The following is a 27,781-nucleotide window of genomic DNA, read 5'->3' as shown; positions in this document are numbered from 1 at the left end:
GTCAGTCTTATTACTAGAGGGTACACTATGGAAATGTTTATATTCTATGGTCATAAATAGGATCATACTTCCCCCTCTCCCTTTCTTTAGTAGGACTGAGTTTGTTTTTTTTGACATTCATAGAGATGAGTAAGCATCCCTACACTGCCTGAATTTCCCAAACCCTTTCTTGATGTCTTGGTTCCTTAGGTCAGATCCAAAGGATCCATGGTCCACCTTGGCATTTACTGCACAGAAGTGCCAGTTTCTAGTACAGACCAGAACCTTGGGGCCCACTTCCTTTCCCCATCTGCTGCTCACTTAGGCACAGTGCAACCCAGCGGGATCTTTGGATGGGATTATGGAATCAACTGCAAGAAACAGAAACTCCCAGACTCTCTCTGCGTACGCTCGTGCACGTCAGGCAAAGGTGCTTCGAAAAGAAACTCTCCCAGGCTAATGGAAAGCTCCACAAGGAAGAGTCTATTTATATATCATGACCACAAGAGTCTGTGAGAAAAGGTATATAAAGCAGCCAGTTTAACCCTCCTAGAGCAGGGAAGAACGTGCAAAAAATTGGCCTTGGATGCCCTGAAGAGAACTCTGAGTTAGACCTCAGACCCATGCATCAGTTCCCACACTTTAGATGAATTGAACCAGTTTTAATTTATGAACGCTAGCATTTTTTAAAAAAAACGTCTAATGATCTAGAGCTGTCTATTGCTTCTTCTCACTGGTTAAACTAGAACTATTAGGTACTTCTAAATGTCATACAGAGACCCACAAAAACCTGCAAGAACAGTCTCTCACTCACTGTAAAGTATACGCAGTAGGTAGGTGGGTGTCTCGTCCTCTGTCCCAGGTGCAGGCCACAGTCCCACGTTCTCCCTTCTGTGTGCATGATAAGTTTTGAGGCTGTTCTGGAACAACTTTAAAAATAAAGAGCAAAGCCATACATTTGAAATGCCACACAAGTGATAATTCAATCACATTGTTATTATTTGTCAACAAGATAACAATACTTTCTCTATATGTCCCATCCCAGACAAGCTGGTAGCTATGTTAGATCCCATCAAATTCAAGTTTGCCTCCGAGGCATGAATTTCTTCTACTAACAATAGCAAACACTTACTATATGCCAAGTCCTATGCTAAGTGTTTTATGTACGGTTTTTCTCAAGTAGACGTCACCGCAGCTACATTATGTACATACTATTATTATCCTCACTTTATTGAAGAGGAAACTAAGACTTAGAGGTTAAGTATCTTGCCAAAGATTACAAATCTATGAAGTGGCAGAAGCAGGGCTCCAGCCTAGGAGTGGCTGACTTATGTCCAAGCCTTTCACCACATTTTACTATTCTCCCTGGCAGGTGAATACCCAATGCTGCCTCCATGGCCCCAGTGACGATGAGTTTACCTTTCCAGAATAAAGTCCACTTAATATTACAAATCTTTAAACATCGGGGGCTCTTTTTCTCCGTTGAACCTGAAATGTACTGCCAAGACATTTCTATCCATTGACCCTACTCATGTCCTTCTGAGCTGTACCATCTAAATCTAATTTCTACAGCTTTACTTGGAGTACATACTTTATGGACATTTATACATTAATGATTTAAATAGACACTGAGTAGTTTCCATGGGCTAGGCTGCTTACTCTCTCACTAGGTAGGGTTACTCTTACTACACTGGGTGAAACCAACATTCACTGTGTCTTTTCCTGGAATGACTAGCTTTATTCAGAAAAAGGTGTTGCTTCCAGTCAGTCCTTGACCTCAAAGGTGTTAAACTTGCTCAAAGAGCAGCCATTTCATGGTGTGGTTACGCCTTGAGCGCGTTGCACAAGCAACATTCCGGCAGGCAGGCAGCACCACCCAACTGAGCTGCACCTGACAGATCTCCTCCCCACCTCCCTAGATCCGCTGCTGCTGCAGACTGTCACAAACGCATACTGTGGATGGAAAAAGCAAAACATGAAAAGGAGTTGCAGCACTCCAATTTATCTGAGCAAAGATAGGAAATGGAACAAAATGGCTAAGGATAACGACAAGAATACCGACTTCCAAGGCCATTGTTAGGCCACCAAAAAGAAAAAACAACAACACAGCAGCACTGTGGACTCCTGGAACTGACATCACAGAGCTGGGAATGTCTAATACAAATATGCAATGTCAGTCTGTAAGATGGCAAATAACCTGGGTGAAAAATTCAGGAGTTCTGAAGACAAGGGAGGTGAGGACCATTGGCGTTTTTTAGAAAAATTTTCATTTTGTCTATAACCAATGCTTATTCTTTCTCTTAAGGGAAAGAAGAGAGTAAAACTGGACAGATGTGCAATCTCCGCACTCATGACCTATGTACCTCCTATGTGCCTGGTACTAGATGAAGCACTTTGCATACAAGGTACCATCTAATATCTGAAACCATCTTATGAGATAGGTGTTAGTATCTCCATAATGCAGAGGGAGAAACTGAGGCTCAGAGAATTGAAATTGTCGAAGGGTACATTGCTGGTGGCAGGGTTGGAATTCAAAGCCCAGGCTCCTCTTATGACACCACAGGCTGTCAGAGCTGAGAGCACATGATCCATAAGGGTGGGGACAGGAGACTCTGAACTGAAAGAGGAGTACTGGACCTAGTTTATGTCTCTTTGTCCCCCAGTGATTTGTTTGGCCATTGCTTGGTGTTCCTCTCAATGCTTCTGGTGACCCTCCAGGAAGATTGCCTGGCACCAACCATATCCTTATAGGTCACAGAGAAGAGGCTTCACCTTTGCAGGAAAGAGCCTTATTGAGTTCTACATCACTGTTTTTATGACAGGGACCCTGTCCTTGCATTTGGTCAGCCTGCTGTAGCAATTGCTCCTACTCTCTTCATGCCTCTCACCTGCTACTCTAGACCTTCCCTGGAACCACAGGGGCACAAAGCACCACGGGATCTCTCAGGACCCATGTATGCTCACGGGTTTGTCTGGCTGGGCCTTTAAGGCTGCAGGCTGCAGACTGAAAGCTGCAGGCAGGTCTTCTGCTGGCTCACTCTGTGCACTGTGGCTCATGCTACAGATGCCAACTGTGACATCTCAGCTCTTATTCCCAGCAGCTGCCTGGAGGGATCCACTGTGTAAGCCAGCAGTAAGGGGCAGTTGATGCTCTGACCAAAGGCAGACAGTTAAATTCTTCTCTCTTTCTCCTGTCATTGCATTTCCATATGTTCTTTCTGGGGATGTTCCTAGTGACCAAGCAACCAACTGTATTTTCTGATGCCTCTGTGACCAGCTCAGTAACTTAACCACCTTGTGTTTGCTTTGCTACCTTCCTGGCTCCCTTACTCTCGCTTCCCTGGAACTATACAACTCTCCCCCCACCTAGGGAGTGTTAGCATGTCAGGTTTACCCTAGGCAATTTTCAAGAAAAGATAAATATAATGATAGTTTTCTTTTAACCTCTGCTAAGTATGATGATCAGTGGTCAGGAGTGACTATGGATGGAAGAACTATTTTTTGTACATAAAGTTAGAGAGAGGAGAAGTGTTCAGCTTTGGGTAGGCAGCCTGGACTGCTTAAGTCCAAAGAGACATCTCTTTCTTCTTTTTAGGAGGTTGTAGTTTTGAACAAATTCTCAAAGTCAAGAAGGCATGAAGATTGCAGAGATCCATTTTCCTGACATTGGCGTCCAAGGACAACAGGTAAATGGTGTTAATGGCCAAAAAGGGGAGGGAGGAGAGGGACGGAGAGAAGGAAGAAGAGAGAGAGGAAATAGAGCCTTACGAAATGAGACCCCAATTTCATAGATTTCTGGACTTCTCACATTGAGGTGCTCATGTTACTACCAAGATAAAATATGTCCACATGGTGGGAGAAGAAAGAACACAGTCCTATACTGGGCTTTCTGCTTAACACAGGACAAATACCAAACGATCACCAATTTTTAGGAATTCAGAATGGAATGCTCACCACCAACTGAGATCTCTGCCCCACATATCTGGATCTCCTCACTACTGCCGCAGGCCAGTTTGCAGACAAACACTGTTGAGCCCAGAGGAAGACCTGAGACCTGCGAACTGAGGGAGTGGCCATGCTGGAACTTTATTTTTTGATGAAACTTGTAGAGGCTTAACCTGTTAAAATTGGAATATGGAGAGCAGCCTTGCTTGGGCTTTAAAGAGCATGAAATATTGACAGCAGATCCAAGTGGAAGGACACGGGAAGGCTCCACAGTCACATCTCCTCTCTTGCACACATCTGCTGTGAGACACAAAACGCAATACTTTCGTTGGCATATAAGCAACCCATTCCAAAACGGAGGGTTCATTAATTCCCCAAATGCAGGGCAAAATGAACCCCACCAAATCCTGGAAATATAAATAACCTCCATTGCTCCGGCTGTATTGGTGATGCACAACGAGAACAGAAGGCCACCATATTAAAGTCTAACTGAATTAAAACACGCATTCCTCTCAAAACAGTAATATTAGAACCAGAACTATAAATAGGAAAGTGGTGAGAAAACAGGGTTGGAAGAACATTCAAGAACACAGTTCCAGGAAAAGCCAGTCTCTCTGTATGTAAATTATTCACCAGACTACTAAAAAGTACTTCCCAGAATAAATCACATTTGTTTCCATTCCCATTTATGATTTATGATGCTTACTTAAATACTCATTCCAAAAAGAGACAATTTTAAAAGGCTATTACAAACTTTAGGGACAGATTTTGGAATAGTTCCCTCTTTTATTATATTAGTGGTATAAAGTATGTGTAATCTATAACATTATTTTATAACAGAAAATATTCAGGGGCTCTGGTGTATTTGTAGTTGGCAACAAAGATAGAAATTAGGTCTTACCATGCCATATTTTGATATTCCTTCAAGATGTAAGACCTTGGGCTAGATGAACCATTACCCAATACAGCCAATATGAAAAAAAGAGTCCTCCATATTATTTACTATATGTCAGTTACCACATTAAACTCTTATTTAAAAGAGAGGTCATTCTTATTACTGAAGTTTTTGTATAAATAAATATGACAACTATTCAGAATTAACAGTTTTTGGTGGTACTTAGTAATTGCCAATTTAAAAAAAAAAAACCCTCAGAATTATAGATTCACCCTGAATTTTTAGATGTGATATAAAATATTCACTGAAAGTCTTTTATTTTTTTATGTTTTTATTTTTGGAAGGGGAGGTAATTGTAAGATTTCTTGGGTCAACTACCATAAATAGAAATTGATGTAAAAAACATGTTATTTAAATCAAATAAATGAAGTACTGAAAATTCTTTTAAAATAAAAAGTTCTCACTTCTATTTTCAAAACTAAAACTACATCTTTCTCTTATCTTAGTTATGTTTGTTTTCTGCTTGTTTGATATTCTTTGATCCTAATAGGCCAGAAAGTAAAAAATAAGCTCCCAATAGAAAGAAGCAAAGAAAATGCCAGCCACCACTTTTAAAAAATAGCTGACTTCAACCATAAATACCCTTTTAGAATCTATACTAATAGATTCCAGACATCTTCCGGATGTCCTTCCAGACAAAGTCATGGTGATGGGGGCCAGGGCAGAGGCAGTTAGAGGTGATCAGGCCAGCAGGGGAGAGCAGTTAGGAGTGATCAGGCAGGCAGGCAGGCAGGCAGAGGCAGTTAGGGGAGATCAAACAGGCAGGAGAGCAGTTAGGGGTCATCAGGCCGGCAGGGGAACAAATAGGGGTGATCAGGCAGGCATGCAAAGGTGGTTAGGGGTGAGCAGGTAGGCAGGCAGAGAGGTTAGGGGCAATCAGGCAGGTAGGCAGAGGTAGTTAGGGGTGATCAGGCAGGCAGAGGCGATTAGGGCCAATCAGGCAGGCAGGAGAGCAGTTAGGAGCATCAGGCAGGCATGCAGAGTGGTTAGGGGTGATCAGGCAGGCAGGCAGAGTGATTAGGAGCAATCAGGCAAACAGGCAGGTGAGCAGTTAGGAGCTGCCAGTGGTCCCAGATTGTGAGATGGATGTCCCATTGCCGGTTTAGGCCCGATCCTGCAGGGATCGGGCCTAAACAAGCAGTCAGACATCCCCCAAAGGGTCCTGGATTGGAGAGGGTGCAGGCCAGGCTGAGGGATCTCCCACCCCATGCACGAATTTCGTGTACTGGGCCTCTCGTACATTATAATGTAAAACATTCGTTCATGATGCTGAGCTTGGCTACCTAGCCATTTTCAAGAGGAAATGTTATCACTGAACTTTTAATCATTAGTACAAATTAAATAAAATACATGTTAGTTACATACATAGAACCAGATTATCCACTTACATGGTAGATTGATTACAAAAGACCAACTACCAGAACATTTACCACAAGTGCATATTTTTAATCTGTAACTGAGAATTTAAACCACAAATCCTTCCACAAATAGATTACAGAAATATCTTACCTATTGTTGCTTGAACCAATGGCGACATGATGACAAAAATAAGTGCCAAATAGCATGCTCTAACTATATGTGCCATGAACTGTCACCTCTGGAATATACCTCTATATTTTTCCTGTAAAAGAAGGATTCATTCATGTTAAACACATTAAAAAAATACCAGAACCAACATCATTTAGAAGTGCTTAAAATGCCCCTTTAATTTTCTCCATATTGTTAAGATTTTGCTTGTTATTTTTTAAATAATGAAGTGTATCTTTAAAACTAGTAAATTGAAAAATCTTAGTCATCTCTAACCCCCACGTCATTTAAGTTTCTTGGGGTCAGCAAAGGGTGGGAGAAGAGCCATGGCTTTTGGAGTCCTTTAGAACTGGGTGTAAATACTTTGAGACTATTGGCAAGTCATTTAACTTTCTAAGCCTCAATCCTACACATTTTTTTTCTTCCAAACATGTTGCCTCATCACAGTCAAACACAACAGTGTGAAATTCCAAGACTAATGAGAATTTCTGACCTAGTCACCTACTTCTGGAAGTAAGAGATTAAAAGTAGCTCATAATGCCCACTCCCCCGTCCCTGCACACCCCCCCCCCCCCCGCACACACACACAGCCTGGAACTTTGTAAAAGATTGATCTCTTTGACAGTAGGAAAAAAAGTCAACGGGTTCTAAAGAGGGTTGTTGAGGTTTTCTATAAAAGTTCAATTTTACTTGTGTGTTTGTTTGTTCATATATTACTATTTTACAGAGTATTTTCATCTTGAATGGTTTGGAAAATGCAAGCTGGCGATTTCTGATTGTTTCCAAATGTAAATCTAAGGAATGGCTCTACTAGTCATTAGCAAATTATCTAAATTCTATTAAAAGTGGGCTTTCACAAAGTAAGATGGAAAGTTCCCTGATGTCAGGCCACTGGGAAACAGCCATTCCAAATGTTCACTTCTTATCCCCATACCTAGAAACGTGCCAGAGCATGCTATAGAGCCTCAGAAAAATTCACTTCTTCATTCAATGATGCCAGCCACAGTGTTAACTGCTAGACACAACAGTCTTGCCCTAATGGGCTTCCCTATGCCTACTTGCTCCTTTAACGCCTATCACACTCAGGGTAGCCCCAAATAATATCACTATCTTTTCTATAGTCTTTGCTGGTTGCAATTCTGTCTCCTCCTGACATTTAATTCTTGGAAGATCTCAGCTCACCTAATGCATTATTTTTTCTCCATTTCTACTTTCTCCCGGGAGATCTCATCTGATCACCTGGCTCTAGATATCATCTGTATGCTAACAACTCTGAGATGCGTATCTTTTTTAAAAAATATATTTTATTGATTTTTTACAGAGAGGAAGGGAGAGGGATAGAGAGTTAGAAACATAGATGAGAAAGAAACATCAATCAGCTGCCTCCTACACACTCCCTACTAGGGATGTGCCCGCAACCAAGGGACATGCCCTTGACCAGAATCGAACCTGGGACCCTTGAGTCTGCAGGCCAATGCTCTATCCACTGAGCCAAACTGGTTAGGGCTCTGAGATGCGTATCTTCAACTCTACTTCTCCCTGAGCTCCAGTCTCACATGTCTGTCTCCTTGGAATCACTTCCTGGATGTCCAGCAGACTACTCAATATTAACATGCTCCCTTCTCCAAACTGGTTCTTCCCCCAGCCTTTTCCATCTCAGTGAATAACATTTTTATCCCTAAGTTGCTCAAAAACCTAGAAGTCATCCTTGATTCCATTCTCTTTTTCATCCCTTACAACCAAACCATTACTAAGTCTTATCAATTTTACCTCCAAAGTATATCACAGATCATTCACTTCTCTCCTTTTCTACCATCCTCACTCTAATCCCAACCACTGTCATCTCTCCCACAGATGACTGAAGTAGCCCCTTAAAGTATCTCTCAACTCCATCTTGCCCCTTTATTTTTTTATTAATTAAATCTTTATTGTTCAGATTATTACATTTGTTCCTCTTTTTCCCCCCATAACTCCCCTCCACCCAGTTCCCACCCCACCCTCCTCCCTCACTCCCCACCCACTGTCCTCATCCATAGGTCATCTTGCCCCTTTCTAAGTCATTTTCACATAGCTGACTACCTTTTAAAAACATAAATCAGAAAAGAAATAAAAAATAAATAATAAAAAATAAGATAAAATAAACACATAAATCAGATTCTGTTACCTCTTACACCACCACTTTTTAAAACCCTTGAATGGGTCCTCCATGCTTTAGAATAAAATTCAAAGTCCTTACCACACACAGGATCTCTCAGCCACTGCATGGCCTCACCTCTCCCCGCCTTGTCACCAGCATTTGCTTTACGTTTTTGCTCTGCTCACTCTGCTCCATTCACACTGACCTTCTGACTGTTCGTTAAACAAGACATGCCTTTTGCTGCCCAGGGGACTCTGCACTTTCCATTTCCTCTGCTAGAAGTTTCTTTCCCTTGTTCTCAGTGGCTGACTGACTTACATTCTTCAGATCTCATCTCATGTGTCACTTCCTCAGAGAGCCCCTCCCTGACCACCTAGCCAAAGTGGTCTTGCCCAGCTAGCTACTTTCTACTCATTGCCTTCATGGTACAATCTATAACCACCTTGTTTATTTACTTCATTACTTGTTTGTAATTACTTGTTTGAATTTAAGCCACCATGAGAGCAGAAACATTAACTGTCTTGCTCACTGCTGTATGCCAGCACTTAGCATTGGGAAAGATTACTCAATAAATGGTTCCTGAAAGAAAGCAGGGAGGGAGGGAGAAAAGGAAGGAGGGAGGGAGGAAAGGAGGGAGGGACAAGGGATATAAACTATAGAAAACTCCCTAAACATTCCTATGGCAGGCAGAATAATGGTCCACAAAATATGTCTATGCCCTAATCCAGTAGTCAGCAAACCTTGGCTCGCGAGCCACATGCGGCTCTTTGGCCCCTTAAGTGTGGCTCTTCCACAAAATACCATGTGCAGGCACGCATGTACAGTGCGATTGAAACTTCGTGGCCCATGCGCAGAAGTTGGTTTTCGGCCTGGGCGAGTCTATTTTGAAGAAGTGGCATTAGAAGTGGGGGTACGTTCGCTGAGGTCAACCCCTCAGATTGAGGATGTTTTTAGCAAAGGCCAGCTTAGGAGTACCCTACTTAAGTTAATAACAATGTACCTACCTATATAATTTAAGTTTAAAAAATTTGGCTCTCAAAAGAAATTTCAATCGTTGTACTGTTGATATTTGGCTCTGTTGACTAATGAGTTTGCCGACCATTGCCCTAATTCCCAGGCCCCATGAATATATTAGGTTACATGACAAAGGGATTTTGGAGATGTCTTTTTTTTTTAATATATTTTATTGATTTTTTGCAGAGAGGAAGGGAGAGAGACAGAGAGCTAGAAACATTGATGAGAGAGAAACATCAATCAGCTGCCTCCTGCACACCTCCCACTGGGGATTGTGCCCGCAACCCAGGCACATGCCCCTGACCAGAATCGAACCTGGGACCTTTCATTCCGCAGGCCGATGCTCTATCCACTGAGCCAAACTGGCTTCGGCGGAGATGTCTTTAAAATTAAGGACCAGGAGGTGGCCAAATGGGCTCAGTCTAAGAGCATCAATTCATAAAAGTTGAGGCGGGAGGCAGAGAGCTTCAATGCAAGAAGTACTCTCCCCACCTCTGCTGGCTCTGAAGATGGAGAAAGGGGGCCAGAGCCAAGAAATATGGTGGCTTCTGAAGTCTAGGGATAGATCTCAATGTGCAGATAATATAAAATGTAGTTCTTCTGGGCCTTCATTAAAAATGTTTGAGAAACACTGATCCAAATAGAAATCTGACAGTGTCCCTCTCTCTAAACCATAAAGTACAAGTACATGGCTTACAATGGCCTCTGCAAGCTAATTCCTGTCTACCACCAGCCACGTGCTGACCACCCCTCTCTGCTGACATTCAGCTCTCTAATGAGACTGAACTGCACAGCTCATGCCAACTCATCCTTCTGCTACTTTTCCACTGTTCTTAGACTGGCTGAGTCTTACTCATTTATCCCAGACACCTTTTATTCAGTCATTCATTCAACAAATATGTATTAAGTTTCTATGTGCCAGGAGTTTGGGACAGAGTGGAGAGGAAGACAGAGAGTTTTGGCTCTCATTGGAACCAACATCCTGGAGTAGAGAGGTAGAAGACAAAGAGATAAATCACAAATTCAGATAATGACAGAAGAAAGAACACGAGGCTAAAGGGAGAGAGAGCCTGGGGAGAAGAGAAGCTGGTCAATGAGGTGTTTCTAGCAGGTGAAGCTGGAGCTGAGAGTGGGGTAGGCCAAGTGAAGGCTCGGGAAGAATTTTCCTGACAGAGAAAATGGTGACTGCGGAGCCAGAGGCAGAGGAACAAGCTTGCTGTGGATGAAGCACTGAAATAAGGTCACAGTGGCTAGGGAAAGTGACTATGGGAGATTGGTATGAAGTGAACTGGAGAAGGCAGGAGCTAAATCTATCATGGGCTTGTTTGCTATGGAGGGGAGCATGCATTTTACCCTCAACCCTATGGGAAACCACTGGTGTTTAATTAGAAGTTCCATTTATACATTTAACTGGGTTTTAATTGGGGGTGATAGAAGATATGAATTACATTAAATGCACATACACAAAACAAACAAACAAACAAAAACCAAAACAAAAAACTAGTCTTGGCCCCTTGTATGGGGGCCAGAGTGGAAGCAAGCAGACCAGTTAGGAAGCAATTGCAGAGACCCGGGTAGGAAATGATGGTGGTGTGGACCACTGTTATAGCGGCAGAGATGGAAAGAAGTTGTCAGATCTTTGGAAGCTTTACTTAAGTCTTCAGGTCGGACAGAAGCCTCCTACTAGTATCTTCATAGCATCTTGCATCCTCTTATCTTAGCACCTGCCTTAAGTAGAACTAACTTATTTAGGTATCTACCTGTCTCCTCCATTTGCTTGCAAGCTCCTCATGGGCAGAAGCCACAATCTGTGGCACATAGTAGGCATGTGCTGAACTGAATGAAACTTTTCTGTGTTTATCTAATCCTATCTAATAAAAGGGTAATATGCAAATTAACCGCCACTCTGTCACAAAGATGGCAGCGCCCATAGCCACAAGATGGCAGTGCCCAGTTCTCTTAGCCTCACTGGAGTCCCCCAGTCCCGGGGGGGCGGCTGCTGAGAGCAGGCAGCGTGAGGGGCCTGGCGGAATGCTTGCTTCATCGCTGCGGCGACAAGGCAAGCATTCCGCGTCCAGCCGTAGATGGGCTTCTGTGTTGCAGAGAGCCTCTAGGCAGCGGGCATGGAGCAGCCAGGCCCTGCAGAGAGCTACTGGCGCACAGATTTGTGCGCAGGGCTACTAGTTTACTTATAGTTTAGTTTTATGTAATTAAAACTACATTAAATCTTATTCTGCTACATTGTGGCTGATGTCATTAATAAGTTTTTGTTTATTATAGTTACTTTACTTGCATCATTAAAATTTGAAATATTCTCCATAAAGGAAATTATGACTTGAACTAGAATGGACAGATACATAGGATTAAACAGGTTTCTGCTTCCTAACTGCAAAGGGTATCTACGGGGTATCTTCCAATGCGCATTGCAATTTATGAAGCTGTAACATTCTCCAAATAGTAAAATATTCAATATTAAATTATTTAACTGGATGGTATAAGAATTTTTAAAATGTGTGTGTGTGTGTATATATATATGTGTGTGTATATATATGTATATATATATATATATGTGTATATATATATATATATATATATATAAAATATGTATGTAGGGTATCCCCCAAATTGTATATACACTTTGAATAATTATAAATTCCAATGGGTTAAATCTGAAAAGAAAGGAACATCAATTGAGCTATCAGCTTTTAGTAGTGTATACATTTTGGGGATACCTTGTATATATGAAATAGGCAAAACAGAGGATCAAATTCAGTTTACATAGTCCAGACACAAACTTGATCATTTTCTCTGAATACAAGGTAAAACACCTTCTCCCTTTATAAGAAACTCAGAAACCCAAAGACCTTCAAGTAAATGAGGTATCTTCCAATAAAATGAAACCCCATATCTACTGTAAACATCCTTCACACAGCCTGCCTGGAGGGTCCGTATTAAAACTACAACTCTACATTGAATCAGAAAAAGAAAGAGTGTGCTGTGTCACTGACTCATCACTCCAGTTGTGACAGTTCCCAGACAGAGAAAACAATGTCTCAGTGAGGGGGGCGGGGACTAGCCAGACACAGAGCTACTGGCAGGTGGCAGAGGCAACGACTGTCTCTCGGTGAGTCTCTTCCTCCACTGCTCCAGGAAGAAGTAAAAAATAGGCAACGACTTCAAAATCTTATTTTACTAGTTTAGGAAAAACCCTTACCACAGGTGATACGTTCACAGGCAGAGAAACACTTTCTACTCTGCTTTTCTTCTGTAGCACCATATTAAGTTCCGGGGGCAGCATGGTATGGTGGAAAAGAGAAAGGCTAGCCGATCTCAGTTCCACTTTGCCTTCTGAGCCATAGAGTACCATTTCCTCATTCATACACCAGGTACCTAGACAAAGTTTTTCGGAAGGTTAACATGATATTGTCTTATAGTGTCTTGGACCATAAGAGTAACTAACACCAAGTAGCACCACTCTCAGGCTAGTTTTCATTTTCCCTTCTGTATCTTGTTTTTGCATTTCTTTTTAAAGTCACTTATTACCTTGTTTTGTTTTGTTTTGATATTTTTTCACTGATTTTTAGAGAAAGTGGAAGGGAAGGGGAGAGACACACAGAGAGAAACATCGATGTGAGAGATACACATCGATTGGTTGCCTCCTACATGCGCGCTGAACAGGGCCAGGGATCAAACCTGCAACCCAGGTACATGTTCTTGACCGGAATCAAACCAGGACCCTTCAGTCCACAGGCCGATGCTCTATCCACGGAGAGTACTTTCAATGTACAGGAATTGTATGTTCTGTTAGACTAAGTAAAAAATTATGTTAGGCACTCTTTATTCGAACACTGACCATCAGATAATTTAATAAGTCAGAGGAAGAAGGAAGCTCAAAGGTTTGCTAGTAAATGCCATGTGCCTGCTGCCCCCTTCCCCACCCAACTCGAGTCTGGGCCACTGCAGAACAACCCTGAACCTACATCAAGGTTGGACGTCTTACAAATGTATGCTGTTCATTACCCAGTTGACTCAATGAGGCAGGGTCCAAAATCCTTCCCTTCTAGGAAAGCTACTTATAGGCATGGCTTACCGGTGCCAGATCAGTATACAGACAACACTTTGGAGCTCATCTCTTCTACCTTCCCCATTTTACAGAGAGACAAACTGAGGTCTAGAGAAAAGAAGGAGTTTGCCAATGGTCACACTAATAGCAGAATCCAGATCAGATCACAGTTCTCCGGATTTCTAATCCAATATTACTTCTGATCCAACATGTTCGAGTTTCTGATCAGTAGCAACAGTAGCAGCATAATACTACAAGTAATGCTACGGTTTGTTGATCTCTATGTCCCAGGCACCATACACATTACAAACATGGTATTCATGATACCGGTACATCTAGTAAAGCACTTATAATGCCTAATGCTTGTGATCTTCAGAAGCTTGAATCATTATTTCTGATACCCACCGCCCTCAAAAGAGGATGAAACAACAAAACCCCATGCATATACAAGATGTAAGTGTCTCTAATGATCCATTCTGCTATGAGAATGGAAAAGGAAAATCAGGTCCGCCAAGGAGCTAACTTGCAGCCTAGCATTGGAGCCAACCTCTGCTCCATGACTTCTCATGATCTATGTCATGAAAAAGAACAGTCTCCTGAATGAAGCACTGTCTCTTCTCTCTTTCTGAGGTTTTTGGAGAAAAACCTAACAAGCTATAACATAAACAAATGCTGGCCTGTCAGTCCCCAATCAAATCAGCCCCTTCGTACCAAGTTAGATGTCTTGAAGGGGAAGAAAAAGTAACACATCAATCCTCTCTGCTTTTTTACCCAATAGTCTCAACACCCTTTACATGAGCCGAATTGGACACACCCCTGTTTTCCTTTCTTATGCAGCTACTGAGGCTCTTGAATTGTTCCCATGTAGTCCTAATTTTACCATGTATAGAAATTTTCCTCTCTTACCCAAATTCAAGAGACTTCTGAAGTTTTGGTACTTTTTTTTTTTAATTTTAGTCACAAAGTTTTCTTCTTTCCCTCTTTATGACCCCTTTATTATTTTTCTTAACAAAGATACTCTTACATTTTTCTCCTTTCTTTTCTCTTGTTTTTTCTACCAGTTCACTTGTCTTTATTTCCATTTCAGATATATCACACTGGACAGGCTCCCCAAATGTTGTGTGTAAACAAGTAAATTTTAAAATGCATTAGGGAATCTTATCCAGCCTTAATCCCTGAATCATTTGTACTGTGAACTGCCTTATAAATTGAAGAAAGAAAGAAAGAGAGAGAGAGAAAGAGAGAAAGAAAGAAAGAAAGTAAGAAGAGAGAGAGAGAGAGAGAGAGAGAGAGAGAGAAAGAAAGAAAGAAAGAAAGAAAGAAAGAAAGAAAGAAAGAAAGAAAGAAAGAAAGGCAGACAACATGGGTGGAGTCTTGAAGAAAGAAGGTGCTTTAAAATTAACTAATGTTATTTGCTACATTTTGTCTTTTCATTCTTAGAATAGCTCCACAAGCCTACACTATTCACCACACTTGTTCAATTAAGTTTTAACAATCCAACCTTCTCTATTTCCCCCCCTCTGCAGTCTTCTAGAGCTATCCGATATAATAAAAGCCTAATATGCAAATTGTCCCCTCAACTGGGAGTTTGACCGCTTGCTATGGCATGCGCTGACTACCAGGGGGCAGCACGGAACATGGCAGGCGTCAGCAACGCGGTGCTGGCAGTGGGTGGTAGTGGAGGCGCTGCCAGCCCTGATGGGCCCTGATGAGAGCGAGACTGCAGCAGGTGAGCAGGTGGTGCCAGGCCAAGGCAGGTGCAAACAGGGCCCAATTGCCCCTGCTGATCACCCAGCAGACAGCGACCAGTGGCGGCAGCAGGGAAGGGGGCGGGGGGTGGGCTGCTGCCCGGCTCCCAGGCGCTGAGGGAGCCCGGCAGGGGCCTGATGACTCAGGTGCAGGGGGGCACTCAGGAACTCGGGGGCCCAGGTGCTGCCCAGGGCCCAGAGGTCAGCTAGGAGCTGCCCTTCCACACCAGATGCTCCCGCTTCGATCACCAGCCAGGCCTTGGGACCGCACTTGTGCACGAATTTCCTGCACCGGGCCTCTAGTAAATAAAATAAGCCATTTTCTACTGGGAAGGGTGATGAACTGGAAAGAGCATGATGTTTGGGGCTAGAAAACCTGCGTGCCATTCTGGGTCCTCCACTTCTACCTCTATCACCATCACAAGTGATTTCACATTTCAAAGCCTTTTTTCCTGTTTGAAAAATGACAATCAACATTTATTGTGAGAATTAAATCTCCTTCACTAACGTTTCATCCTGAGTTTATTGGAAGGTTTCTCATTGGACATCCTCAATCTTGAAGTCTCTAATTGTGGACCATGGCATGGGGGTGGGGATTTAACCTTGGGTCTTGCCAGTTTATAACATCAACCCCTGAGTCTTTTCATAAAGTGCTATGAGACATTAAAGATATTAAAGCACATTTCAATTACTTTGTTTTGGGAATTTTCTAGGAACTTCACAATTATCTTCAAGTAACTGGAGGCACATGTGGAGATGGGGTGGGGACTAAAACTAATGATTGCATCCTGCAGTGTTCCTCAAGTTTCTTAAATAAACTAAGAATTCAACTGAAGTTTCTACACTAACAACCCCATGCCTCAGCATCTCTGACTAACATTTTACTTAATGTTTCCCTTTTCTTCTGGACATCACACAAAAAAAAGTAAATTAAGATTCTAATCTTAATCTTTTATAAGCATTTACTTATCAAATTATCACAATTCAGAGCACATAACTGAGTTGTTACTACTTGGTCTTCTGCATAAAGTGTCCACTGGCATTTCTATTGTACAGGTGGAGAAATCTGTGACCAAGATAAAATATATATAAAAAAGAAGAAGAGCCAAAGGAAATTGGACAAGGCTTCTTTGGGATTTGGCTTTCTTTTGTGGGGGTGGAAGGACTTGGCTTTCTTTACAAGTTAGTTTGCACAAATTTATATATAGAAGCTGAGAGCACCACAGTGAGTGTAATTACAAAGATAACAAGTAATTGGCTAAAGAATCCAGGTGTAGTACTAAAAAAATGAGTGCAACATCTACTACTGTACTTAGAGGAGTCTTTCCCTATAAAAATTTTACATGTGCTTTAGAATTTTTTTCACACTAGAACTCATTCTCATACAAAAAAAGATTAAGAGCTTACCAACATTCGGGAATTTACCATCTTATGTAAACATCGGGACATTCAAGAAACATGACAAAAGATAAAAGAATGTTGCAAACTCTTGCAGAGACTTTTGCGACTAATGAAGTGATAATCCAGGAAAACCTCGATATAACAGCTAATTTGGGTAGGGGGCATCCGTTTAAGCCAAAAGTTCATTATATAATAAAGTAGGTTTTCCGAATGCATGTGTTAAAAATTGACAAATTAGTTTACCTGTTTTTACTTATGTAGACACGTTTGTGTAATTAAAATGAAGAATGTATGAAAAGTTTAATTTCACAGAGAAGTTTTCTATATGTATTACTGCAGTTTTTAATTTAGATTGATTAGTCTGGTAAACACATGCATACCAATCATCTTGAGTAAACAAATGCTCACACCTGGTGCAGTGGAACACCACCTCCACACGCGTTAAAACTGCTGCAGAAAGTCATGCCACGGGACATGACAGAGCCCGTTATGGAGTGTGATAGAGTGTGATCACTTGCTAATCACTTGCTCAACATTGTTTATGCATGGTGGCTCTTGGATTTAAATATGTAGATTATAGTTGTAGATATGTAATATTTATTTATGTCGATGAAATTACTACAGTATTTTTTCCAACATAGCCTATTTGCTAACATTTGTTAAAAATAACAGTGAATTAATAACAAAATAACCTATTAATTACAAGAAAATCTTGATTAAAAGCATTTTAAAGTTAACAGGGTGTTAATTCTCACATATGACATATGGACCGGAAATTTTGTTCTTTAAATCCGAAGGTCTGCAAAATCGAGGGTTTAAATCTAGAATTGAGGATTTCACACTAAAATGGGGAGGAGAGTGACCGCTCTTGAACACTAAGGTCTTTTCAGTTATCTGTGGGACAGAGAAATAGGACACCTGTTATAGGGAAATAAGAATCTGATGTTTGTTTGCCCAAGAGGAGGTGGCTATAACCTTAAGCCTGAGGTGTGAAAAGGCAAGGAGCACAGAATTTAGAGCCAGTAACGTGTAACACTATCTCTGAGAAAGTGCCTAAGTGTCCACATTGGTAAAATGGGAATACTAATAACCACTCACTGGGTTTTTAAACAGTTATATGGGATAACAATGTGCTGGCTACATAGTAGGTGCTCAACAAAGATTTTATCGACACCGGATATACACCTAAGGATTGTAACAATTATCTAGTTTTCTCCCCTCCCCTCCCTCCTTTCTTTCAAGGACTAATTTCACCCTGTTCTTTAGACATACCAGGGTATAAAGTTGTTTTGGGGCTACTATCGTAAGACCTATATCTAGACCTTAATATATAAGACCTTAATCTCTTACAGTGCTTATATTTAGTGTCCTTCAATCAGGTGACAAGGGCCTCTGAAAGAGACATTTCACAGATGAGAAAACAGGCTGGCCAGACAGTCTGCTCACCCCAGAGCACTGTGCTAGGAACTGGCCAGCCACTGTACCTGAGAGGCCACAGGAAAGCGCTGCCGGAAAGGGGGCAATCGCCCCCACGCAAGACTAAGTATGATCCTCAGTATCTCATAGAAAGTCCATTTTCAAGCCCCGAGTCACGCCCGTGGGCCTAGACCTGGGCTGGACCCTGAGGGGTGCCCTCTGCCCTTTTCCAGATGCCCCCCCCCCCGCCCCCCTTTCTCAGGAACCTGTGATCCTGTGTCTGGCTGGGCTCGGTGTGAGCGCGCACTCCCCTCCACCTAGCCAAAGCCCACCCAGCACCCTCAAGGAACACCAGCGCCCTGAGAATGAGGACCTTGAGGAGAGGCCACCACCCAAGCCCCGCGAGAAGCCAGCACTGGAGCTTGGGCACTTACCCACCCAGCTCGCCTGTATCCCTGGGTTCCGTCCCCTGCCCCACCTGAGCCCCTGGTCACTCACCATGCGGCCAGCACGGTCCGGGTGCTCCCCGCGCTCTGGGTCGCACGTGTTGCGCCTGCCGAGGGCGCTCGGGGAGTCCCGGCCTCAGCGCCCCCTGGGCCCCGCGCCCGCCGCGCCGCCTGGAGACCCCGGGGTGGCGCCCGCGCGCAGGGGCCGAGGTGCGCAGACGGCGACGCGGACGGAAGGACGGCGCTGCCGCCTTCAGCCCTGACGCCCTGCGCCAGCGCCTGAGGTTTCCGCGCAGCGGGCGGACAAAGCGGGCCAGGGACCCCTCCCGCCACCGTGGCTGTGCCTCTGAGGTCCCGAGCAAGGAAGTTCTCTCTCCACCCCTCCGTTTCCCCTCTGTAAACGCGGGGGTACAGCCCGTCTCAGGAGCCCGAGCCAGGATGAGTTGGCGCGGTGAATTCTGCACCGACGGGGTGAGCGCGACACAGTCATGCTGTGGGTTTTCACAGCCGCAGAGAAGTGGCACTTGGTTGACGGTCTGATTAGAGAACTTTCCTGAGATGCTCTTCCTCTGTGCAGCCCGGAGCGCCCCGTTCTTACCACACCCCAGGGCCCTGGTCTCCTGAGTGGGCCGTGTGCAGGGCAGGGTGGGAAGGAAATAGCAGGACTTGCGTTTGTGTTTGCTTTCTGAAGTATAAGGAAGAAGTGAACATTTACTCGATGTTATGACACCCACCCCAAATGGGCCCATGTTCTGTGTTGTCAGTGGGATTCTGGGGGAAGAGGGGCAATTGCACAAAATGCAGTGGGGGTGACAGCGGCGCCCTTACTTCTGACAATATTGCACTGAATCTAGGAATTCTTCAACTACTAGTGTAAGACGTCCTTTTTTTTTTTTACGTACCAGTAAGAAACTAAAAGATCTGTCACAGCCCTGGCCAGTTTGGCTCAGTGGATAGAGCGTTGGCCTGCGGACTGAAGGGTCCCAGGTTCGATTCCGGTCAAGGGCATGTGCCTTGGTTGCGGGCACATCCCCAGTGGGGGGTGTGCTGGAGGCAGCTGATCGATGATTCTCTCTCATCGATGTTTCTAACTCTCTGTCCCTCTCCCTTCCTCTCTGTAAAAAAAATCAATAAAACATATTTTTAAAAAAAAGATCTGTCACATAAACTATGACAATGCTTTCTTATCACTTAGAATATTTTAATTACAATTTTATTTATTGAAGTATTTCTTTTAGATTTATTTAAGCATATATGTTTATTAGCCATCCTTATTCGTTCAAGAAAGAAAAAGGAAACTATGTATAAGAAAAAATTGTTAAAATAGTCTTTAGATATTCAGATTTCAGTGTTTCCCATCACTTCCTTGTTTTACCCAATATCAACCTCAATGATGTAAGAGTGTTAATAAGGCAGCAATTCTTAAAAGAATGTCCCACTAATTTCTCTGGGATATTTTTTCAGTCCATTAAAACCAATCTAGGTTTGCTGAGCATGCTTAGAGCCAACTACCTTACCATATTTTGGTAGTAGACATAAGATGCTAAAATTTTTAAAATGTACATTTTAGAATTGACAATGCATAGATTGCTTTTATGACATTGTGACATTTTAGTTTATACTAGTGGCCCAATGCACGAAATTCATGCACATTAAAAGGGAATTAGAGGAAATATTTTAATATTGCTATTTTCCCTTTCTCTATAATAGAAGTGTCAGGGATGAAAGAAAATTAGTAAAATGTACATGAAAATCTCCCTCCTGTCAGAGTCTGGGGCGTGCCACGGGACCCAGAGTCAAGTCCCCGCCCACCTGTGTGCACCACGAGACCCACAAAATCCCCCGGCCCTGGCACTAGGGCATGAGGGTGTGATGATCATTTGCATATTAGCTCTTTATTATATAGGATACTTCAGCAATTTATTTATGTGGACAACTTGATAAAAATGAATTTTATAAATTGCCAAATTTTAACATTACTGTGTAGTAAAATGATGAATGATTGTGAAAATCAGTTGCAACAAAGTTAAAAGAATAATTTAGCCCAGCTGGTGTGACCCATGAACCAAGAGGTCACCAGTTCAGTTCCCGGTCAGGGCACATGCCTGGGTTACAGGCTTGATCCCCAGTGTGGGGCATGCAGGAGGCAGCTGATGGGTGTTTCTATCTCTCTATCACTCTCCTTTCCTATCTCTCTCTCAAATCAATACAACATATTGGGGGGAGGGAGTAATCTTAATTAGAAGTGAGTTATTTTTTATTTATCTTTTACAAAAGAGCAAATATTCTCATTTTAAAAATATTTTCTGTAATGATAGCTGTCTTGCAGTAGTATATTACCTAATAGATTTTCCTTAAAAAATAAAATAAAATAAAAATCTCAGACTTCTTTGTCTTTTCGAGGTAATGTTAACATTTTAACACTGAGTGAGAACATGCAATAAAGAGAACATTTGAAAAAAATGTTCAAAATACTGCCATTAGTGGTGGTGGAGGGGCGGGGGAATGGCTTGCTAAAAATTATGTAAGTTTGTCATATACCAAAAAAAAAAAAATGCTTTAAAAACCTTGGAAACAATTTGCTATCTTTTTTCAAATGAGTAGTTCAGTGAATTCTTAACTCATTTGTTAAAAAAAAAATGAAAATGCAACAGCTTTTGATTAGTTTAAAATGACAACTAATCAATATCAGTAATAATAAAATTATGGTAACCAAATATTAATAATTAGCTTGTATAATTTATGGATTAGCTTATTTTTCAATAATTTTTAGTGAGAAGGAAGGCTTTTATTTTGTTAATAGTTATTTCAAAACTATATTGTTCTCCATTTAATTTTCAAATTTAACTTATTTTTTGTGTATATTTTACAATATCTATTTGCAAAACATTTATTTGTGTATGTAAAATTTATAAGTAAATGAAAACACAACTGAACATATATTAGGATGTATTCTCAAGTCCCTTTTTTTCTGAAAGAATGCACAATCTAAAATGTTTAAAGACCGCTGGTCTATTAACTTTTATTGCAGCATCTTAGAAAATTGCTAATTCAGACACAAGACAGTGTTCCAAATGCACCTGAGCCATTTTCTCTAGGGGAACAGATGAGAGATATTGGACTGAATCTGATTGTAAAGCAAGCAAAACTCATTATGAGAATGCAATAAGATAAAGGCAACAATGACAGCCTTCTTTATTATCTTCTTTTTCTTAGATGCAAATACATCAGAAGATGACCAATCTTACATAAATATTTTTTTGAAGGACAATTCTTTTTTTCTTTTTTAAGCTTTTAAAATTGACTTTTATTTCATTTTATTTTTAAATATATTTTCATTGATTTCAGAGGAAGAGAGAGGGAAAGAGATAGAAACATCCATGATAAGAGAGAACCATGAACCGGCTGCCTCCTGCACGCCTCCTACTGGGGATCGAGCCTGCAACCCGGGCATGTGCTCTGACCAGGAATCAAACCTGTGACCTCCTGGTTCATAGGTCATTGCTCAACCATTGAGCCACACCAGCCGGGCTTTTAGAGAGGGAGGAAGGGAGAGGGAGAAACATCAATTGGCTGCCTCCTGCATGCCCCCTTATAGGGATCGAACCCGCAATCTGGGCATGTGCCCTGACCAGAAATAAACCGGCAACCTGTTGGTGCCTGTGATAATGCCCAACCAACTGGGCCACACCGGCCAAGGCTTACATAAACAGTTTTAGAGAAATTATCATCTTCTAAATCTATGAGTATATTATCCAATTAAGGCTTAAAATCAAGATAAGACCTGTGCTAATAGTTATTGGTAATAGTGATTCTCTCTATATCATAAGTTGGATGAATGTAAGGGACACATCTGTCTTGTTTGATCCCTTATCTCCAGCACCTGGCACAGTGAGTGGCACACGACAGGCGCTCAATAAATATTTACTGAGATGAATTGACGTTCTGGAGAGATCTCACTGGTCAACCAAAGTTATAGGTGATGTTAAATCTTTAAAACTTTCAAAAGGGTATTTAAAATGTAGTTTGAAAATTATATATAGTTTTCCTTAGCAAGTAGGTGGCCTTCACCTATGGAATCTGTAGAGACCTTTCTGTTTTCCTTCTCCCTTTCTCTCCCTTCTCTTCCTCCTTTTTTTTTAACTTAAAAAAAAATCTTTATTGTTGAAAGTATTACCTATTTCCTGTTGTTTCCCCCATTGACCTCTTCTAGCCTGTCCTCCCTCCCCCACATCAGGCCTTCACCACCCTATTGTCTGTGTCTGTGGGTTATGCATATTCCTCCTCCTCCTTTTAATATCTGGGTAGTTATCCTAGTCAATTCATGGCTGTTGTCAGTAGTTGCCTATCTAGCTGGAGAGGAGAAAAATCTTGCCTCTATATTTTCTGAGAACAAGACCTAGACAGTAGAGAATGCCTGATGAAGCAAGAACTTCAAACATACAAACCCAAATATCAACCTAGGATTGTTAGGATGGTTGTTGTTAGGTCGATGGGTGTGAGATGGCCATCTGTACAGCTATAGCAGATGAACGTACGTACTTGCAAATCAAAAGCTCAAGTAAGTGAAAACCACAGTGACAGTGACAAAGACTTTTCTAGGAAATATTAGTTCAGTTTCCATTTCTGATACTTTTCCATTCCTTTAAATGTCTATTTTGGTTCATTGCTGATACCAACAGTCCTGAAAATACTTACTCACACTGTGCTGTGAACAACTGAGTCATTTGTCAGAATAAATACTAAGAGGTGGTTGCCCACATAGTGACTTAGGACATCAGACCAATGTTGGCCCCCGTTAAGCTTGGTAAGAAGGTTTTTACATACATTTTAACCTTTTACTTATAATAAGGAGATCAGAATCTAAGATTAATTATTCATCTTTGCTACTTCACTTTACAGAAGTTTCATTCTTAAAAGTTTTTTAAAATTTTATTTTATTGCCCTAGCCGGTTTGGCTTGGTGGATAGAGTGTTGGCCTGTGGACTGAAGGTCCCAGGTTCGATTCAAGTCAAGGGCACATGCCTGGGTTGCGGGCTTGATCCCCAGTGGGGTTGTGCAGGAGGCAGCCAGTCAATGATTCTCTCTCATCATTGATGTTTCTATCTCTCTTTCCCTCTTAATTCCTCTCTGAAATCAATAAAAAAATTTAAATTTTATTTTATTGTTTAAAGTATTACAAATAGTACATATGTAAAAGTTTTTACTTAATTATTAATTTTACTCATCTGACTAAAGCAGTGATGGCGAACCTATGACGCGTGTCAGAGGTGACACGTGAACTCATTTTTTGGGTTGATTTTTCTTTGTTAAATGGCATTTAAATATATAAAATAAATATAAAAAATATAAGTCTTTCTTTTACTATGGTTGCAAATATCAAAAAATTTCTATATGTGACACGTCACCAGAGTTAAGTTAGGGTTTTTCAAAATGCTGACACGCTGAGCTCAAAAAGTTTGCCATCACTGGACTAAAGCATTACATATATAGGACACCAATGCAACTACTAAATATACTTGCATCATGTGTTGAAAGGCTTATATAAAAACTAGAGGCCCAGCGCATGAATCGTGCGGGTAGGGTCCTTAAGGCCTAGCCTCCTGAGATCAGGGCCATCTTCCGCCCATTTGCCAGTCCCCAGGCCAAACGCCCTCCACCGCTGGGCTGTCAGGCTGTTGGGATCACCAGCTCATCCCTGGCTGCTTGGGGGCTCAGTCCTGTAGGAAAGCGGACGCCGGCGACCGCACCTCCATGCACATGTGCCAGGCCGGCCGCTGATGGAACATGTTGCCCGTTCAGGGCCGCTCACGCGGTCGTCGCCACAATCGCCGCTGCTGCTGGGACTTGAGGTGCTGATGGAAGCTGCGGGGCGTGCCCATGACCTACCCACCCTGGCGTGAGCGGCCCTGAGCAGGCAGTGCGTTCCATCAGTGGCCGGCCCAGCGCATGCACATGGAGATGAAGTCACCGGCACCCGCTTTCCTGCAGGCCTGAGCCCCCGAGAAGCAGGGGATTAGCTGGTGATCCCAACAGCCTGACAGCCAACCGGTCCTCCCGCCACCCAACCCAATTCCCCCGTTCACCATTGCTGATCCATTGGAGCCTGCGGGTCAGGGACAGGGACCAAGAGGTCAGCCGTACAGCCCGCTGGCCAGTCCCCAGTCCCGCCCCACCCCACTCGTGGGCCGGTGGGGAGGGACCGAGAGGTGCTCAATGCACCTCATGGTGACTGGTCGTTTGGTCGTCACAGTTGTCACAGACACTGGCTTTTTATATATATAGATACTGTAGTACAAGATTCTTAGATTAGCAATAAAAATATTCCCAAAATTCAAAGTTGTAACTTTTTTACAACTGATATTCAGCAAGCACAGATGTTGTTTATAGATGAACAAACCACATGGAAAATGCCATGTCTTGGATAGAAGCAGTGCAATTCCAAGAGGTGTTTAAGTTGCCACAGGCCTTATTGAATGAAAATAAAGGTTCAAGTGTAAAATTAGAATATGAAGTAAATTTAAAACACTGACAGCCACAGGGTTGCACATAATATGAACTTGATTCACAGTCTGTCATTCTCAACAGCTAAATTGAAAACACATATGAGTCATAGGATTCACAGATTCCATAATTTAATGGTTTGTAACCTGGTCATCAGCAGCAGAACTTTTTTATTTTTAATATAGTTTTATTGATTTCAGAGAGGAAGGGAGAGGGAGAGAGAGATAGAAACATCAATGATGAGAGAGAATCATTGATTGGCTGCCTCCTGCATGCCACCCTACTGGGGATCAAGACCGCAACCCCGGGCATGTGCCCTTGACCAGAATCAAACTCAGGACCCTTCAGTCCTCAGGCCAACGCTCTATCCACTGAGCCAAACTGGCTAGGGCAGTGGCAGAACTTTTGGTGGCCCAAGAGAAAGTGTTTTGGTGGCCCACGGGAGAGTGAGTCACATAAAAGACAACCTTCTCACAAACATTCTTACACAAAACCACACATATGTTCCTTAGTTTTTTATTTATTTCGTTATAGAGTTCTTCAGTGAAAGCTTGGTGAACATGAACATCCTTTTCTATATTTCAGTATTTTTAGGCTCCAGTGTTCCTTTACTCCATGCTTCTCATTCATAAGAATACTCTCTGATTCCCAAGTGAGACAGTCCAAATCCTGTCCTGTCACTGCCTCCAGCTCAGAGTCAAGCTCGCTGGGTAGTGAGCAGCAGCTACTGTGGGATATGATTACTCTGGTCTACTGCTTATAATCCCCAAACATACATTACCTGCACCCCACTCCCCAGCCACAGTGTAAAGTGGTGGAATGGGAACAATGAATGCTCCATCTTGGAAAGGAGAAAATGTGAGACACTGGAAGTCACAGGTTCAAGCACTGCTGTCTGATAGGTGATGTATTAGAGTTCTTTCATTTGGCCCATGAGACCTCTGCTAAAACCGAGAGAGGAAGAATCTCAATAAAGTATCCTTTTCTACAACTCAAACACAGCAGAGAAATAGCAAATTTTAATAATTTGTTCTGTCCCTTCCAGTCTCTCACAAAAAAAGTAATAGCTTTGTGAGAATATTTCCACATTTTTTTCTTCATGCCTTATAGAGGTATAAAAGCATGATAGTTTTTTTTCTGCATTTGAACAAAAATTGAGCCATGCTACCCATCTAACTTTCTATGTGTCATCTGGTTTTCTTTACCACATGGCATAAACTTTATTCTTTAACATACATGGATTTAACTCATTTTTTTCAATAGCTACAAGTATTCCATACTATGCTATATATGTACTAAGATTTAGTCAACTATTCTTTTAGTTATAGTTCTTCAAGTTTTTCCCAATTTCCTCCCAAACAAAAATACAACATACTCAATAAAATAAGAATATTCATGTACAATTATATGGTGCTTTTATTTGTATGTAATAGAATCTCACATGTGGCTTGTTAAATTTAAAAAAATGGTATGAGCTTTTACACTTTAATAGATTATACCAGATTATTATCCAGACTAGTAATTCACACTCCTACTAGCATACCACATGGTCACCAACAGTGAATTCATATTCTGTCATTTTTATCAATCTAACAGGTGAAAAATGGTATCTTATTGCTTTAAACTATATATCCTTGACCAGGAACATCTTTTCACATGTCCATTAGTTTCTTACAAATATGTATTATTAATTTATATAAGTCTACCTTCAAATCTATAATAATAAAAGTGTAATATGCTAATTAGACCGGATGTCCTTCCAGATGACCTTCCAGATGACCTTCCAGATGAAGCCTCCGGTGGTAGGGGCCGAGACAGAGGCAGCCGCCATGGCAGTGGAGGCCAAGCCCCTTACACAAATTTTGTGCATCGGGCCTCTAGTAGTGTATAATGTAAGAGCTTTACAACAGTATACTGCTGTCTTCATATCTTTTGTGCCATTCCATTGTGCATTTTACTTTCCTAAATATTTAAGCTCTACAATACATTGTTACCACTTTTGTTTTAACTTTCTTTTAAAGAAATTTTAAAATAGAAAACAAAAATTATTTACATTTTCTGATATTTATGATTGCCATTCCCCTTAATTCCTTTGTATAAGTCGAAGTTTCCACTGGGTATTATTTTACTTCTGCCTTACAAAATTTCCTTAATATTTCCTATAATGTAGGTATGCTGCTGACAATTTTCTCACTTTTTGTTTGTCTAAAAATGACTTTATGTCACTTTTTTGAGTAATTTTTTACTGTATGTAAAATCACAGGTTTTTCCTCCTAGTATATTAAAGATACTATCCCATGGTCTTCTTGATTTGGATTGTTTCTAATTAGAAGTCACTTAAACTCTTACCTGTTTTCCTGTATATAATGTCTTTTTTTTTTCTCTCTTGATCCTTTTAAGATTTTCTCCTTATCACTGATTTTCAGTATTATATTGTAATGTGCCTTGGTATGGTTTCCTTGGTGTTTATTCTATTTAGAGTCTTTCAAGCTTGTTAGATCTGTAGTTTTTTAGTGTTTGCAGAATTTGAAAACTTTTCAGACATTATTTCTGTTTCCCCATCTAGATTCCAATTACATAATTTTAGAGTACTTTAAAATGTCCCACAGGTCACTGATGTTCTGTTATTTTTTTCAGCTCTTTTTC

The 27,781-nt window shown here is 41.6% G+C and overlaps 1 protein-coding gene across 1 annotated transcript in view; it reads right to left on the bottom strand.

Annotated features, from left to right (window-relative positions):
- IL12RB2 (interleukin 12 receptor subunit beta 2) overlaps positions 1-6,464 on the bottom strand; it is a 62,405-nt gene extending 55,941 nt beyond the window's left edge. Inside the window, exons 1-3 of the mRNA XM_070405343.1 lie at positions 6,389-6,464; positions 3,934-4,224; positions 794-908 (exon numbers count right to left, since the gene is read on the bottom strand). Coding sequence (XP_070261444.1) covers positions 794-908; positions 3,934-4,224; positions 6,389-6,464 — 482 coding nt within the window. The remainder of the gene's footprint in view (positions 1-793; positions 909-3,933; positions 4,225-6,388) is intronic.
- Between the last annotated feature and the right edge of the window lie 21,317 nt (positions 6,465-27,781).

This window comes from Myotis yumanensis, unplaced genomic scaffold (genome assembly GCF_028538775.1).
Source record: "Myotis yumanensis isolate MYYU_CA2020_CCGP unplaced genomic scaffold, mMyoYum1.0.hap1 SCAF_2, whole genome shotgun sequence".
NCBI lineage: Eukaryota > Metazoa > Chordata > Mammalia > Chiroptera > Vespertilionidae > Myotis > Myotis yumanensis.
Note: the sequence above shows the minus strand (reverse complement) of the source record. Positions and strands in the feature narration are given on the sequence as shown.